This window comes from Gopherus flavomarginatus, chromosome 7 (genome assembly GCF_025201925.1).
Source record: "Gopherus flavomarginatus isolate rGopFla2 chromosome 7, rGopFla2.mat.asm, whole genome shotgun sequence".
NCBI lineage: Eukaryota > Metazoa > Chordata > Testudines > Testudinidae > Gopherus > Gopherus flavomarginatus.
Genome location: NC_066623.1, coordinates 78,845,669 through 78,864,329, shown reverse-complemented (window position 1 = coordinate 78,864,329; position 18,661 = coordinate 78,845,669). Strand labels below are relative to the sequence as shown.

The 18,661-nt window shown below is 40.7% G+C and overlaps 1 protein-coding gene across 2 annotated transcripts in view; it reads left to right on the top strand.

Moving 5' to 3' along the window:
* The window catches only part of LOC127054771 (putative ferric-chelate reductase 1), a 56,044-nt gene that overhangs the window by 15,930 nt on the left and 21,453 nt on the right, over nt 1-18,661 (top strand). For both annotated transcript variants that reach the window (XM_050960955.1, XM_050960956.1), the window contains 7 exons: nt 37-235; nt 1,160-1,296; nt 4,662-4,753; nt 5,207-5,291; nt 12,698-12,883; nt 15,408-15,509; nt 16,616-16,757. In XM_050960955.1, coding sequence (XP_050816912.1) covers nt 37-235; nt 1,160-1,296; nt 4,662-4,753; nt 5,207-5,291; nt 12,698-12,883; nt 15,408-15,509; nt 16,616-16,757 — 943 coding nt within the window. The remainder of the gene's footprint in view (nt 1-36; nt 236-1,159; nt 1,297-4,661; nt 4,754-5,206; nt 5,292-12,697; nt 12,884-15,407; nt 15,510-16,615; nt 16,758-18,661) is intronic.

The window sequence follows — 18,661 nt, the reverse complement described above, 5'->3', positions numbered from 1 at the left end:
TGGGGTTTTTTTTAATTGTTTACTTCTTCCCTACAGATGGAAGACTGGGTTTACTGTCTCTTTTTTTTTTGTGCGGTGTTTTCTGCAAGAGTCCTTGGTTTCCCAAATGGAAAAATCAATGCAGCTTGTGATTCCATGTTACCTAGTCATGGTAACGTTGTTTCACAAACTACAGCAGCACCTTACAGGATCTCCATATCCAGCTCTTCATTTGACCCAGGAAACAAGATCACGGGTAAATTAGAACTTTGAATAATTTGGAGTGTTTGAATAGGATTTAAATGAATGTAAATTTTTTTAAAGAATTATCAAAGAGGCTTGTTATTTCAGCTCACTGACTGTGGCCATTTCAGTGATATTACATTGTGCTGTGCAGAACCAGAATACCACTGTTGTTTTTACAGTGTCTCATGCTCTCCCCCAGTAGTCTAGCCTTCAGAATTCCAACAGCATAAAACAAGACTGAGCAGGGGAACAACCTCCTGCAAGCTTCTAGTTAATCTCTGTTTGATTTAGCCATGTGTCCTATTTTATTGCTTTTGGTTTTAGATAGGTTTAAAATGTGCCTTTCATGGTCTTTAGGTGTAAAAGCACATAGCTCTCTCTTGGCCCTTATATATAGTTATTTGTATTTGTGGATCACAAAATTACAAACATTCTGTTTGCAGGAAATCTGGTGTTGTATGTAGCTAATAATACAGAATTAAGGAATCCAATCCTCAGTCTTCAATTCTTATTTCCATCATTATCAAGGTTCATATGTTCAGAATGCAATACACATTTTCACAAACAATACACAATTCAGCTAGAATCAAACCATCTGCCTGTCTGGTAAGAGGTGTGGAAGCAAGCCATACTATTTCTTAGAAAGGTGTTATGAAGCTGAACGATGCTATAAGTGGTTATTACTTTCACTTTCTTATGTTGTATGCATTGTTGTTGTAGCCATGTCAGCCCCAGGATATTAGAAAGACGAGGCTGGTGAGGTAATATCTTTGGATCAATTTCTGTTGGTGAGAGAGACACGCTTTTGAGTTTACACAGAGCTCTTCTTCCAGGCATCATCATTATTAGACAATGACATGAAAGAGAGTGAGTGACAAGTAGCTAATATTTAAATTGACTGTTTTAAGTAACTTCCATATCTTTTTTTCCTCAGTGACTCTACAAGGAATTGACAGTTCCACTTTTAAAGGATTTTTACTGCAGGCCCGAGCAGTTAGTGGAGATGGTATTGTTGGTACTTTTCAAATCATAGATCCAAACACACAAGGTCTTTTGTGTAACCAAGTTGAGGTATGTGATCACATTTTAAACTAGTTTGTTAAATTCATAAGTTATTTGCCTTGCATTGTGTAAAAAACATGATAAATATTTTCTTTTTGCATTAGAGGTGACACTAAATGTGATCTGGAGGCAGCTTCATGTTTTCTAAAAAGTGTTTAATTATGCTAAAATCACTTTAAAAATAAAAGATGTATGCTAGTTTTTCTGTGAGGTAAACTAATGTCTGTGAAAGTAATAACAAAAAGGGCTGGTTGGCAAAGCTAACAGTTTTTGTGGGAAATACTTTTTAAGCGTTTTCAAAATATTTCAAAATTTTAGAACAGAAATCAGTTTTTGAAAAGCAGAAAAGTTTCTGGGTTTGAGTGCCCCCCACTCCTCTTTCTTGATTCCCTCTCCCCCTTTCTTGTTTCCCCTATAAGAGGAACAAGGGGGACGGGGAGAAAACAAACTAACAAAAAAACTGATGGAGGGAGGGTTGAAAATGAAACCAAAGTAAAAAATTATTAGATTTTAAACAAAACTATTTTTTTTTTATTTAATCAAAAAATTCTTTTGGTATTTGCCTTTGAAAAGCCTTTTGTCATTGTTGAAAAAACTTGACCCATGGAGTTTTTCAGGAATAATTACTCCATGTATAGACAAGCCCTGAGAACTGCATCTTGGGGATCCAGATTTGTGCCTCAGTGATTTCTGCTTCAAATGTGCCTAGTTTGTTCTAACAGCCAACTTTGCAAATCATCTGGGCCCAGAGAACCAAGTGGAGTATTATTTTTGACATGTTTCAGAGTGAATGTAAACAATTGCCTATTAAAATCATGCATGTTATTTCCTATTTCTTTGAAAAAGCACAATTACTAAGTAGGTAGCTAGTCTTGTTTTCTAGGACTATGGCGGCCATTCAGATTCAAAGTGCTTCTTTGAACTTAGCTACCAGGTAAAGGCAATTGAAAGAGTTTAAGGATTATCTTCAAGGAGAAGGCAGTTTGGGTTAGATGTTTTTGCTGTCAAGGGAGGAGGTACAGGTCTGTCGCATCTTAGGTGCATTTAACATGCGTGATTTCAGCTTCACACGGTTGGCAAAAACAAAAAAAAGAGAAAAATAACAATTTTAATACTGTACCTGTAGTGCGGGCAATTCCGCCTGCCATTCAACTCAATGTAATTTTGACTATACGCGGTTTCGCTAACCGCAGAATGGAACCCCCACGTAAGATGAGACTCACCTGTAAATGTTTGGGACCCACTGTAGGATTTTTGCCCCTCTAGCCACTGGACAGGGGACTTTGTATTTTTATTTCCAGCGCAATAGCTGCTGGTCACTCAGAAATATAATGATGTCAGAGGAAACTGCCTGCCCTCTCATTTCCAGGGTAATTGGAATTATCTTTGCTGCTGGTGATGACCGGGAAGATAGGGTGACCAGATGACCTGATTTTATAGGGACAGTCCCGATTTTGGGGTATTTTTCTTATATAGGCTCCTATTTCCTCCCCTCTGCCCAGGGCCGTCCTTAGGATTTATGGGGCCTTAGGCAGTATTATTAAACTGGTGCCCCTATGCCGGATGGCAGCCCAAGCTCACAGCCTGGTGGGGGTGGGGGAGGGGGAGGAGGGACTTGACAGCAAAGGATAATGAGGTGTCCAGCCTGCCTCATGGTGGCAGAGAGTCACAGTTCCCCGCAGAGACTTCCATGCCCTCTCCCTCATGCAAAATGGACATGAAGAAAGTACCTAATTAAAAGCACTAAAATTTGGGAATAAAAAATGTCAGTCACAGGTTTTTTGATATGCCCTGAAGTTTGTCAGAGATTTATTTGCAAAAACTTCATAGTAAGGGTGAGTCAGCTGTCCTGCTGAATACAACATTACATATAATGGAATACATGATGCAGCTCTTCTCTGTTTTACATTTTCTTCATCAGTATTTCTAAGTTGAATTTATATTTTAAATGTACTCAAATCTTAAGCCAGCATTCCAGATTACTACATATTTAACTCACTGAAACAAAGACATTCTTTTAAATTAATCAGAGAGATTTAGTGTGTTCATAACAATGTTCATTGTTTTTAGAAAAAGGGAACAGTAATTTACTTTGTGTGATCTCCATAACAAGAGACATGGTTATGAAATTTCACCAACTTTAAAAAAAAATGTTTCCAAAGATTTTTAGGTATAACAAGGATTTTGTCTTACTAAGGTACTGATTTTGCTGGAAGGTTCTTTTAAAACTAGTTTGTCGGATAGTCAGAAGTAAAGAAAGGAACTCCTTGTCCAGCTATCTGGAAGGGAAGGACTGTTGTCCCTTTAAGGGCTCTGTTCAGTGGGGAGTGGGGGGAGAGGTGGTGAAGGATGGACAGAAAGGACAGGAAGACTTGGAAGCACTTTTTTTTTTTACTGTAGTAATTAAAATGTGTATTTTAGATAAGGGAAGTCTTTTGAAGGATTTATTTAAAAAACTATGTGTGAAGATCCACACATTTAAGGCTAAAGATGATTGTGCATCTAAAACTCTATGCAAGCATTTTTTAGAAATGTGATTTTATAATCTTCACCAGCTCACTAATGAAATATTTTTAAAGCAAATTTTAAACTAAGGTCCTGTAGACTGACATGTTCTGTTTAAATATTACATTAATGCACAACTGTTTTTGTCAGTAAAGTCAGAAACTGACAGTATAAAAATTTATTTGGGCATAAGCTTTCGTGGACATCTGATGAAATGGGTTCTAGTCCACAAAAGCTTATGCCCAAATAATTTGTTAGTCTTTGAGGTGACACAAGGACTCGTCCTTGTTTTTGCTGATACAGACTAACAGGACTACCACTCTGAAACCTGTCAGTATATACCTTGGGGTTGGCAAGTGCCTGTTAAATGGCTTCATTACCCCTTGAATGTCTCTTTAACAGTTTCAATGTTGTGCTAATAGGTCTGGCAGGCTGGAGGTTTTTTCACTTTTAACTACTAGATTCCCTCCCAAGGAAGACTCACCAGGCTAGAGCAGCCATCTGTGGGAGCCTGCAGAAAGGGTCAAAACAGGGATAGGAAAACAAGAGGGTGGACACTAAGACCCAGTGGTGCCCCAAATTTTCAGGTACCCTACGCAGCTGCCTATGTTGCCTATGCCTAAGGACGGCCCTGCCTCCGTCCCCCACTGACTTGCTGTCTGGTCACCCTATGGGAAGAATGCTGTATTGTTCAAAGGGAATAGTTGGCTCAGAATGAAAGGATGAGTGGAAGCTCTAAAAGTCAGCCAGCTTGAACCAGTTAATATCCTGGATCACTGCTTCAATGAGAGGAGGGCCTCATGATATTTCAGGGGAAAAAGTGCATTACTTTCTTTCATTTGAGCATTTGCCTGGGTTTTTAATTGCAGAATTCTTCAATGAGTCACACAAATCGCAACAGCAAGCAAAATGTAACCGCAATTTGGGTAGCACCATCAGGCACAGGAAATGTACAATTCAGGTACATTTTTGATTCCTAATATACTAACATTTCATAAAGAAATTAATTTGCAGAAGGAATAAAATCTGTTACATTTTGCAAAGAACTTACCCTTAGCAATATTGTACTGACAGTGATTTGAGATTTGCCCATCATTTTTAGTACCTCCTGGCCTTTATGTTTCATTTTTAATACTTTTAAGATATGCTGTCAAGATGAGGTTTCATTTTTAGTTTTGTCTTATCATAAGTAGTTACTGAACAATGTTTTCCCAAACAATGGACACCCTTAAAATTAAATCCCACTTCCATCTCTGAAGGTAAATGCCTCTATCTATTTGAAAAAGTCAGTATTGATTACTGCCAGCAAGATGTCTATCATATATCTAGAAACATTACTGGTGCCTTATCAGAACATTTCCCCAAATAATGCTTCAAAACGATGTTTGTGGTATTCATTTTGTTTTGTTTCCAGAGCAACTGTTGTTCAGAATGTGAGTGTTTTCTGGGCTGATGTCAGAAGTCAAACTCTTGTGTCTTCCAGCTCCTCTGTTGACTCAGTAAGTTGTTTCATTTTGACATGATTGTGAATATATTGTTTCACAAATATACATAACAGTGAATCATATGAATGAATTTGGGACAATTTTTCCAGGAAACTTTTGGTGAGAGGTTTTATTAGAGCTAAACTCCTTCCATGATTATTATGTTTTCTAATCAAATACTGTAAACTAAATATAAACTTAGATGTTTAATTTGCTTTTAGTCCATTTTAAATACCTTTATGATAGTGATGGTAGTTTTACTTGATTGTAAATATAACTATTGTAGCAGTTGCCTCTTGGGCAAAATCTGCAATTGTCGGTCTTAATTTAAGAGAGGCCGAGAAGGGGAATAGCAAAGATGTTGTAGGCCAGGATTGAGGCGATTTGATAGAGCCACATGGGGAAAGATTGTATAGCCTCTGTCTGAACCAGACCTATCTCAAACCAATTAAATTAGCTCTTCATGTACAGAAACCCTCCTGTCTACACTCATGGCATTCCCTCAGATTTCTGTCGCTGTCACAGTCCACCTGCCTAGGAGTGGCACTGATGGTGTTTCCAGGGAAAGTAATTTGGAGGGTCTGTTCTTTAAACTGCTGCCTTAATACTCAGCGCTGATGTGCGGAACCTCCAGTCTATTTCTACCAATGCCATCCATTCAACACGGAACTAGATTAGTGGGCCCTGCTAAAGGCTCTTCTGTCTCTGCTCTATATCTAATCCTCAGAAGGCAATCAAATATACAGGACCTAGTGTGACCATATAGTCACACCATCTGAATTGTAAAGCTTCAAGTTATCTGTCTCCATTGCCTTTTTTTAGTGCAGCATGTCCTGGGTAATTCTGAAGGTAGGGCGTTGCATCTCACCATTGATATGTGGACCGGTGTTCAGGCAACTGATTACGTTAGCAGAAGCAGCAGCAGCACAGGCAACAGGTATGCCCTCAGTCAGCAGCATACCTCACTGTAAGGGGGTGATTTTGAACAGCCACACACTTGCAGGGACATGGAGAACCTGTATGTTCTCTCAGAGGAGTGGCTAAGGCCCCTGGCTGTCTCTGCTGAAGGTGTGGAAACAAACAGTAAATTAAATATCACAAAGGCAATGCATAATTGTGGTTTCCAGCTTGTTCCTTGCCTTGCTCTCTGCCTCAGTCTGGTTTGTAAGGGAATTTCTGAAAGGGGATGCCCAGTCCAGGCATTGCTGTCAACAACCAGGAAGATCTGCAGCCACATCCACCAATTCTGGGAAGTGTGACACAACCTTACACAGCCACAGGCTCACTCTTTCTGCCAGGCCACCAGATGAAGCAGGAGATGGTGACCAGATGGAACTCCATCTTTTAGATGCTGGAATGTCTGTATGGGCCGAGAGAAAAGCCGTGCTAAAAGTGGGGAGTCATCACAATCTGGGAGCAGCAGTTTTGGTAAGACAGTGCTTCAAGTGGCCTGGCTCAATTTGTGTTTACCTATTTATTTTTGGCTGAGGGACTGACCCCTGGTGACCTCCCCCAACTTTTAAGCACTGAGAAGCTGTGCAAGTGTTGTACATCCATGGGACCACATAAGCATAGACAGACACCAGCCTGCACTTGTCACCCTTCCGCTGACTGCTGTAGAAGCTAATCAACATCCAATGGCATTTTCGTGAGGCTATAAAGCTGGTCAGAGAGAATGAGGTGGGAATCAGTCAAGAAATTCCATTGCTGTGCCTGCTGGAGAGAGAATTGACACATGGAGACCCTCTTCCATCAACAGAGCAAAAGCACTAGGGAGTCGTGCTGTCTACTCTTCTAGGTAATTGCCATCTCCAAGCCATCAAGGAGAAGAAGCACTATTTGATGGCAATATGTCTCAACCCCTGATTGAAAGCACCATGGCTTCCTTCCTCTCAGATAACAGGGATGCTGTGGCAACCATAACCTACTTTAAAAATCACCTGGGAAGCATGGTGGCTAAAGTCATTGCTTGTGGATCTCCAAAGCATAGGCCACAGTGTCATCCCCACCAGAATGCTCAGACACGCTTCAGTGCTGGCAGTTGAAGAGGGATGTGCGACCAGCATTGCATCAGCTCTCTGTTGCCCACCTCTCCTATCCACCAATATGCCGGCATTTGGAGCACCTCTTTAGTGCACCGGGCAGTATAGTCTCTGACAAGTACACGACTCTCCACAGGCAATGAGGAGAGACTATCATTCATCTAAGTGAATAGAAATTGACTTCCCCAGAAGCACGTCCAAGTGAATAGAAACTGGCTTCCCCAGAAGCACATCCTGATGGGAAGACCCTGGGGCCACAACAGGAGAGGAGGAGAACACTGCTGAGAACCCAACCCAGACCCTTCCTTTGTGAAACGCTTCAAGCGGAGGGACTTACCTCAGTGTCCATATTGGGACTCACAAATGAGCACATGATAACAACACAGTCAGCCACCAGTCTTGGTACCATCATGTGCAGTGTCGTTTATTTTACACACTGCACCCTGACAGAGAAAGAGAGAGGGAACAGCCTGCCAGCTGTATGTGTATAGGAATGAGAGACAGTTTATATCAAGAGTCTTGGGGGAAGTGTGCTTGTAGAGCACCTGCTGTCAGTGGTGCTGGAGCAGTTTTTGGAGTAGGGATGCTGAGCTGCACCTCTCTTACACCTGTCTGCAACCCTCACTGCCCCCTAGAGCTGGGGCCAGGAGCGGAGACATGGATAGGGATAAGATGGCGAGGCTGGAGCCACAGCTGGTGGCGGTGTGTGGAGCCCCGGGCATGAGGCTGGTGGCTGGGACCCTGGAGCCAGCAGCGGAGCCCCTGGATGTAGGACCAGCATCTGAGCGGGACCCCGGGGCATGCGGCCAAGCAGGATCCAAGGCCAGCTGTGGAGCCCCCGCACAGCAGCGGGGCCAGCGACTTGAACCCTGGGTGGCAGGGGTGCACAGCCAGTGTCGGGTTCAGGGCCAGTAGCCGGGACACTGGGCGCAAAACCTAGAGGTGCTGCAGCACTCCTACTTCTCGCACCTATGTCTGCTGTACTTCTCTAATTGTATCTTCCTTTGTTATATAGTTTATGGGCAATTTTAAAAAGACCTTTTGGGGGGGTTGGGGTGGTGTGTGAGCAAACGCTCCTTTTCCTCCACTTTACAGTATTTAAAAAACAAAGTGAATGTGAAAACCACACATGGGTGGGGTCCCACTAGATTAGATTTGTTAATTAGTCAGTGAGTGCATGTCATAGAACAAGTCAGCACGCTTTTTTTTAAAATTCTCTCACATCTGATCTGGCTGTGGTTTCAGGGTAGAAACCCCAGAGTAGGTGGGTGGAGTGTACTGGGAGGATTTGGGATCATCTGTACGATCCCATGATCAATAGTGGAATTTATGGTTGAAATTTCCCATTTGTTGTTTTAGAACTTAGTTTCCTAAACAAAACAAAAGTGTGTTTAAAATGGCAGGTTGGCTCTAGAACAGTTTCATTAAGTTGTTTTGGGGAGCATAATGAAGGAATGATGGGCAGGGATTGGGAACACCTGCACCCACGTGCCAAAGCAGGAGGAAAAGACTCTAAGAAAAGTGTAGCAGTTGTTGGTGTGAGTAATATCACACACACAATGCAAGTGAATACTATATGCAGTCAGGAGTCAGCAGCAGCATCACACAGTGTTAGGGAGCAGAAAGGAGGCCCCTGCAGGATGCTAAATGAGTCATATGGCATCAGTGTTGTTTATACATGGAAGCCACACAGAGCTGTAATGTGTGGCTAAGAGCCATCTTCATACTCTAGTAATGGAGGGCAATTATGTTGGAGGTGGTGTTCTAGGCCCAGTGTTGCCAACTCTCATGATTTTTTCATAAGTCTCATGATAATTATTTTCTTTAAAGCCCCAGCTCTGATGATTTCAGCCTTCATTCTTAAAGAAAAAGTAAGCTTCTAGCTCTTTTGGCTGGGGAGAAATGTGATCCCAGTGCACCCTAAAGACTCAAAAAGGAGAAGGAAAATAAAAAGAACTCCAAATCTGTCATTTTTATGTAATCATGTAATTTTAAAGCCAATCTCATGATTTTTGATGAGCCTGACTCATGATTTTGAATATTTGGGATTGGCAATACTGTAGGCCCTAAAGAACAACAGACAAATAGAACTAACCTGAATATTCACATTACCATTTAACAACTTTTTATGTTTATGCTTTTTAAAATAAGAAATAAAAATTAAGGAAGGGAGGCAAGGAACCATCTCTCCTGGAACCATTAGCCTTCCTCCTTTAAAGAAGGACTAGAACCATCCCCTCTTCCAGGGCAGGAGGTAGATGGGTTCCAGAAGATGGAGCCTGGCTTAGCAGCTGGTCTGTAGGCTCTGCCTTCTATTTCAGGAACCCCTTCCATCCTGCAGGTGTTGGGCATGGAGGTGCTCTTGAGCCTCCATTGCTCTTTGGCAGGCTGTGACAGCCTGCTTCTGACCCATGTCTGCCCCTTGCCAAGACTGAAATCTATGGCATGAACTAAAAGGTGTATCAAAACCACTTCTAATGTGTTAAAACAAATAATTTTTAGACAAGAATTTATGGGTTACGGCTAGAATGTAGGAACCTGTGAAGGAGCAATCATCTCCCATCAGACATGTCCCCAAGTAGCAGTTAGGGGAACATCCTGTAGATGCAGGACAGCTGCAAATATCCAATAAGCAGTTGCAGAGCAACTGGCAGCATCTCTGAACAGGGTGTGGTGGGGTAGCTGGTGCCATGATTACCTTTATAAAGTGCCACAGAGGCCCCATGATGAAGACATCAAGGCAAATGAAGACTGCCTGAAAACAAGTATTGCTGGGGCAAGTGGAGTTCAGTAGGCAGCTCATCTAGGAGCAGGGAAACTCCAGTTTCAAACCAAGGGTGTCAGGCTTGAACAGCCAACCTGGAAAGCTTGTCTAATAGATATGGTCACATCAACCCTGAATGAGGAAGTGGTAAGGAAGAAGAGGATAAAAAAGAGGAAAATGTTCCAAACAGCTGCAGAGTTGCAGGCAATCCAAAAGCCAGCATCGCCCCAGAGTTACAACAACAAAATATCTGAGATACACAGTTACTCCCTGTTCTAAGCATAGGAAGATATAGTTGTGTGACGGATTCAGCACAGAGACTCCCTTGGGACTGTCACCTGTCGTGCTGAAGTTACCTCCGAGCCTGTTTCCCCTGCCAGCTTGGGACTTCGGAAACCTGCCTTGTTGAGCCAGACATGCTAGCCTGCTGCAACACAGATCCAGGTCTGGTCCTTGCACCCAAAACTGAAGACTTTAACTAAAAACTGCTCAGCAGGTGACCTATCTCTAGCACCCAGGCACTCAGTTTGCAATGTGATCCAACCCCAAATAAATCCGTTTTACTCTGTATAAAGCTTATACAGGGTAAACTCATAAATTGTCCACCCTCTATAGCACTGATAGAGAGATATGTGCAGCTGTTTGCTCCCCCAGATATTAATCACTTGCTCTGGGTTAATTAATAAACAAGTTATTTTACTAAGTATAAAAAGTAGAATTTAAATGGTTCAAGTAATAACAGACAGAACAAAGTAAGTCACAAGCAAAATAAAGCAAAAACAGGCAAGTCTAAGACAAATACATTAAGAAACTTGTTACAGGTAAATCCCACCCTCAGACATGGTCCAATAAGCTTCTTTCACAGACTAGACCCCTTTCTTTTCTGGGCCCAGTCCTTTACCCCATACAGGCCTTGTTAGTTACAGCTCAGGTGGTCACTAGGGGGTTTCTCATGACTGGCGGCCCCCCTTGTTCTGCTCTACCCCCTTTTATAGCTTTGGCCCTGTTAAGGTTGCTTCCCCACTTTGAACTTTAGGGTACAGATGTGGGGACCTGCATGGACACTTCTAAGCTTAATTACAAGCTTAGATCTAGTAACACTGCCACCATCCAGAATTTCAGTATCTGGAGCCCAAAACTTTCCCCTCCCTGGGTTGCCTTGAAGGACTTTACCAGTTCCCTGGTGAACACTGATCCAAACCCCTTGGATCTTAAAACAAGGAGAAATTAACCCTCCCCCCTCTTTTCCCCCCACCAATCCCTGGTGAGTCCAGATCCAATCCCTTTGAATCAAAAAAAAAAGAACAAGGAAAAAATTAGTCAGGTATTAAGAAAAAAAGGCTTTTAATTAAAGAAAAGAAAAGTGAAAGAAAACCCTCTGGGAGAGATTAGCATACCAGCTACTCTCACAGACAACAGATTCAAAACACAGAGGATGTTCCCCGGCACAAATTTAGTTACACAAAGAAAAAATACCCAAACACCCAATTTTTTGATAATTCCCTTAATGATACCAAGACAAGTTACAAAGAAAATAAACATAAACCTATTTATCCCTTTCTAAAACTTACTACTCTGATAAGAGGCTGGTTCCTTGATCTTTTTCACTCCGGCTGAATCTGAAACTCTAAACAAAGGGAAAACTTCCCTCCTTCCTTTTGAAACATCTTGTTCCCCCATTGGTTCCTCTGGTCAGGTGTTAGCTAGGCGAGGTGAACTTTTTAACCCTTTACAGGTAAAAGAGGCATTAACCCTTAACAGGGGTTTATGACAGGCCCAAGGCAGGAACCCTTTGTTTCTCTGGATCCCTGCCCCTCCTTTTAAATGGAAAAGGACCAGGTTTAAGATGGTTTCTGGTATCCTGTGACCTGGTCACATATCCTGTGAGATCTCATTCTTCCAGGGCTGGCCCTCACATATCCAGGGAGGTTTGCAAGTAAACAGAGCCATTTATAACCAGTTGTCCTAGTCAATGGGAGCTATCAAGCTTCCAAACTACCATTAATGGCCCGCACTTTACATAATTACAATAGAACTTCAGAGTTATACTTCATATTTCTAGCTTCAGATACAAGAATGATACATAATTACCAATAGGATGAACACACTCGGTAGATTATAAGCTTTGTAATGATACCTTACAAGATACCTTTTGCATAAAGCATATTCCAGTTACATTATATTCACACTCATAAGTATATTTCCATAAAACATATGGAGCTTGTCCAGTAAATATGGTCACGCCAACCCTGAATAAGGAAGTGGCAAGGAAGAAGAAGAGGATAAAAAAGAGGAAAATGTTCTAAACAGCTGCAGACTTGCTGGCAATTCAGAAGCCAGCATCTCCCCAGAGTTACAATAACAAATTATTTGACATACACAGTTACTCCCTATTCTAAGCATAGGGAGATATGTTAGTATTTAATGTTCTTTAAGGTGGCAACAGTTCTACATATAGATCCATCTATTTTCTTTCTCCTAACAGCTGAAGAGTTGAAAGTGAGGTTTTGGTTTGGTAAATAGGAGACTGTGGCTTCATTTAGATAATATTGCCTAATTTATATTGGTAAATTAACTTACTGTCTAATAGTTTTTCATGCTGTCGTAAATTACAGACCTCTGGACGTGAAGGCTGTGGAACACAGAAGTTTTGTTTCATCAGTCCCACTGGGTGTAATCTGGATGATCCAAATTGTTATTTCATGTCTTCTGAGTCACTAGGTGGTGACGCTTTTAAATTTGAAATGAGCGGCCTTTCTGATGGATATATAGCCATTGGGTTTTCTGATGATACACAAATGGTAAGATACTATCACTGAATACACTATTGGAACAAGAACAAAGTTCTGTTTTGCAGACTGTGGAAACTTGACAAGAAACTATTCAGTGATTACAGTGGAGAGAAAGGGGAGACCTGTAGAGCAGGAGAGTTCCACTATGTTTAGGAAAGCTAGTATGAGTGTTGATTATTCACAGATTTCAAGGCCAAAATGGACCTACCTGATCATCTCTTCTAACACTCTCTATAACACAGGCCATAGAACTTCCTTAAATTAATTCCTAGAGCATATCATTTAGAAAAACATTCCATCTTGATTTAAAAGATGTCAATGATGAAGAATCCGCCATGACACTTGGTAAATTGTTCCAGTGGTTAATTAACCTAAAATTTACACTTTATTTCCAGTCTTCAACTTCCAGCCATTGGATTGTGTCAGACTGATAGACCTATAATTACTGGGGTATACTATTTATACTTTTTAAATATTGGCACAACATCAGCTTTTGTCCAGTCTTCTGGAACTTCCCAGTGATCCAAGACTTATTGAAAATCAACAGTAAAATGGTCCAGCAAGGTTCTCAGCCATCTCTTTTAAAACTCTTGGGTGCGAGTTATCTGGGCATGCTGATTTTAAAATGTATAACTTTAGTAGCTGCTGTTAGCATCCTCAATGGAATGGAAAGAGTGTTATTGTTATCATCATCATCATCATCATCATCATCATCATCATCATCATCTAATATAACTGCCTCCTCTATTCTTTCCCCAAATACAGAACAGAAATACTTATTGAATACTTCTATCTTTTCTGCATTACTAATGATAATTCTACCATTTCCATCTAGCAATGGGAAAATATCGTTGTTAGGATTCTTTTTGTTCCTAATTCACTTACAAAATACCTTATTATCCTTAACTCTAATGGCTACATATTTCTTTGTGTCCCTTTGTTTCTCTTTTCAGTGTTGTGTAATTCCTTGCTTCTGATTTATATTCATTACTATCAACTTCCCCTTTCTTCCATTTGTTTTAGATCTTATAGCTGCTTTCACTTCCCCTCTAACCCACATAATTCCCAATTATCATTTACCTTTTTCTGATAACATTCTTCCTCCTAGCTGATTTGGCCCATAATTGCTTTCAACTTTGTGAAATTGGCCTTTTTAAAGTACCAAATATATATATTATTGGTCTGTACTTTATTCTTTTTACACATTATTAATGTGATCAACTTATGATCATTTGTACCTATGATACCATTAATTTTTAATTCTGTGATCTGTTCCGCTTTATGTGTCATTATAAGGTCTAGTACAGAATTCCCCCATGTTGGATGCATCACTTTTTTTGAGTTAGGAAGTTATCATCTATAATATTTCAAAATTCTAAGAAATCATGAAGCACCATAGCACATTACCTGAATAACAAACACTGGTATAATATTACAGTTCTGTGCAACCCAGATTCAAATTCCAGTTAATTTGCATTGTTTATGAGATTTCATTTTTCTTGATATTTTTTCTATCACCCAGTTCAGCACTTACACTCTGAAGTCTATTTGAATGGGGTATCAGTCTGAGTCAATACAGAATTTGGCCTTTAAACATAACTCATATTTTACCATTAGGGAACTGGATTACCATTGTGCTTGTCGTGTTTTATGTAGCTCTACATCCTTTAAGTGATACATCTCAGTAATCTTTTTTTTTTTTCCTTTTTTTATTAAAGTGTAGTGTTATGGACATCTGCAACTCAAACAGCTGCAGGACAAGATTTCAAAAATAGAAGTCTAAAGCTACGCACCTAAATAAGATTCCAATTTAGCAAAGCACTTAAGTTAACATGCTCAAGTGTTTTGCTGAATCATGTTCTGAGTAGACAAATTTTCAGAAGTTCTGAGCTGCCTCCCATTGAATTCATTGAGTGCTTGGCCATTTATACAAGTACCAACATATGGATTTAGTAACCTAACTTTAAGCTCTCATGGTGTTAAATCTGGCCTTGATCAATAAATTGCATTTTTAACACAGATGTGTGAAAAGTGGTGGAAAAAATATAAAAACATCTTTTAGGCATTTTTTCCCCAAAATGAAAAGCTGATGATGTAGTTCCTCCAGGCACACTGACTTACTTTAGTTACAGAGATCTTTTAAAGCATAGGTGCCTTAGATTGGAATGAAAGGTTATTTGTAAAAGGAGATTGTTGTTGCAGTGGCTTCTTTAGAGCGACAGTGGAAAAAAGGTTTGTATCATGAGAGTGGCACGTGCTATACGCATGCTCTAACTATTGCTCCTTTGCAAGAAATTGAATGGAAGATTATATTTAAGGTGCAAAGTTACTGGACAATATGCCAATTGTCTCTAATGTAGCGGTACCCTCAAATATCAGTTGAGTTTTGATTTTATTACTATTATGGTGCTCAGTTCCATAGTCTTGGTACACCTGAAACTCCAGTCAAAGTTTGTGTGAGATTTTCCTTTGTAAGATCTGCATGCAGCTTTACTCAATCACCACTGACATGGGCAAATCTGTGCTTTTCCAGGGGAATGATGACATTTATATCTGTGGTAAGAATGCAACAGGACAAATAGAAGTTCAACATGCCTTTTCAACTGGACGAACTAGTCCCGACATTTTGAGCCTGGTAATTTAATTCCACATTATGTTGTATGCATGTGCAGAATAACACTGTTTAGTATTTTTTACTGTTGCATGCTTTTTATTCCAGAGTTGTGGCTGAGCTACAGTATCAGTGCTGAATTCCAGACAGGATGATAAGATCACCAAACTGTGAACTATTGTATCAAAAGCTAGCAGTGTAACTTTGCTGTGAACAGAGTTTATGCCTTAAAATTGATTTGGACCATCTGCATATTTTCATCCATATTAGCTTTTCTCCTGGCTCTGCTCTGAGTTGGTATTAGCAAAGACTAATATCTAGACAGAGACCAAGATAGACAGGAGAGAAAAAAGGTGGATCAGCCATTGATTTATGCAGTAAAACTTAAATCAAGTAATATGCTGCTAAACATTTAACCAATCAAAAATGTAAGCCTAGTAAACAGAATCATGTTGTTTATACCTCCTGCAGCAGAGTGGGAAAAAAGTACATTAAAAAAAAATTTAAGACAAGTATATACATGTTGGTTTTACTTTTTTAGTACTTGTATCAGAAAAAAATTATTAGCAAAGGAATAATCAATTTATTTTCTGGAATATGCTACATCAGAGATTTTGTGCTTTTGTATATCAGTTATGAATATCTACTATTAACTGTACTCTAGTTGACCCCACTGACTTCATTCTAGTTACTCCTAATTTACATTGATATGAGTGTCCAGGGGAATGAGACCTTAAGCCAGTGGTGGGCTGCCCATGGGCCGCACATGGCCCGTCAGGGTAATCTGCTAGTGGGCCACGAGACAGTGTGTTTACATTGACCATCCACAGGTATGGCCACCTGCAGCTCCCACTTGCCACGGTTCACCATTCCCAGCCAATGGGAGCTGCGGGAAGCAGTGGCCAGCACGTCCCTGCAGCCCACGCCAATTCCCGCAGTTCCCATTGGCTAGGAACCCATGGAGCAATTGATCACTACCAATTGAGCCCGATGATCTAGCCAGCTTTCTATCCACCTTATAGTCCATTCATCCAGCCCATACGTCTTTAACTTGCTGGCAAGAATACTGTTTGTTTGTTGCTGTGTGATGAACGTTCTATGTAATAATAATTACAGATATTCTGTTTTAGGGTAATGTTCAGACCATAATGACTTCCTTTAACAACGGAATCATCAACTGCTCTTTCATTTCAAGAAATCCCATATCGACTCAGTCAAAAGCTGCCAGCAATTTGTACTTCATATTTCTGGCCCAGGGACCATCGTCAGCTGGTGAGTGTTACCTTATCATGCAAGGTCCAAATGGAAGACTAACAATTGCAGAGGTGTGTGCATATATACATACATATGTGTGCGCGTGCGCGCACACACACACACACACACATATTTTGTGGAGGAGAGGAGGCACTGAGAATGAGAGCTTTGAAATGTGATCAGGATAACAGATCTTTTTTGGTCTGAGAAGATAACATGCTGATGTGATGGCAGCAGCTTGATAAATGTGAATCTTATGCTATTGGAAAGAATATTTTTCGTTCCGTGTTTTTTTTTATTATTATTATTGCTTGTGTAAAAGCAACACAAAGAGGCCACCTCCAAGATGAGGCTCCCATGGTGATAGGCATTGTACAGACAGTCTCTGCACCAAAAAGCTTACAGTCTAAATAGGATGAGCAGATGTCCTGATTTTATAAGGACAGTCCTGATTTTGGGGCCTTTTTCTTATATAGGCTCCTATTATCCCCCACCCCCGTCCCCATTTTTCACATTTGCTGTCTGGTCACCCTAAGTCTAAATAAACAAGACAAAGGGTGGGAGAGGAAGTAGAAGTTGGTAGCTTACCAAAGGCCACGCAGCAAATCAGTGGCAGAGCTAGGAATAGAACCCAGGACTCTCGAGTCTCATTCCATGGCCATACATACTGGGTCATGCTATTGAGTTAAAATATGTACAAAAATACAAAGAAATATTGTCCCAACTCTGTCCTACACTCTAGCAACTTTGTGCCACTCAGGCAATGCAAAGCAATTGGAAGGCTGGCTTAGCTGGCTCCACTCAGCAATCCTCTTGGGTACAGGAAAATCCCCAGGTGGGTTAGAGCTCCCATAGTAACTCTAAGCTCCCTTCCTCTTTATCCCTTGGCATATAGGAGTCATGGCTGGGGAAAGGAGCCCTGCACTTCTATTAGTGCAGATAATAGAACGCCCCTTTGCGACCCTGCACAGGTAGGTGTTACTTAAAAGAGCACCAGAACAGGACAGAAATAGGGGGTGTAAAGGAGGCTTTATGGCACCATTTGTGCCCACCTTCCCGAGCTGTGCTAAATTCAGCTCTGGCATGGCCCAGGATTTGGCTCATTCTATTCCCATCATGATTAATACAGCCTGTTAAAATATTTGTGCTGAGGACTGGGGAAAGGTTTGTTACAGTCTAAGCTTTGCCACTGTGCACTTGTCTATTTGGTGCAGTGATGTGCACTTCAGGGGGTGTGATTTCTAAAGCATACTAACGTGTTGCACACTCACTTGTCTGTGTAGACCCTTCTGGTGTGCACTGAAAGTTTCCTTATGCACTTTAACATAGTGCTGTTTGAAACACAAAGTGCCATAGGGACCATTCAGTGTACACCAGCAGAGACTATGTGGACAAATTAATGCCCAACACATTGGTGCGCTTCAGAAATCACAACCCTGTAGTGCACATTACCCTACCATGTAGATGCGCCCTAAGATTCCAACTCTGCAAGTGAATCAGCCAACATGGATCCTTTCACCTTCCTGTAGTCCTATTAAATCTCTAATTTTTGTATTAAAATAAAAAGTAATTTTGTAGTTAAACCCCAAGAAACAGTGACAAATTAAAACAAATGACATTGCATTTGCGGTAGAAACTGTGACTCAGTGAATCCAAAAGATCACTATAGACATTTATTTGGCCACCCTAAATCAACATTAAATGCAGTCCGAAGTACGTTAGTTTGCATATGAATTTGAAGTCTGATCCTGCAGGGTGGCCAGTGCCCTAGTCTACAATGGTATTTTCAGGGGCGCAGCACCTCTGTAAATTAAGCTATTTGTTTAATTCCATAAATATGGATTTAGAAGCCTAACTTTAAGCATCCAAGTTTGTAAATGTTGGTCTAAGTGCTCTATATGCAAAGAACAAGTGATAAAATG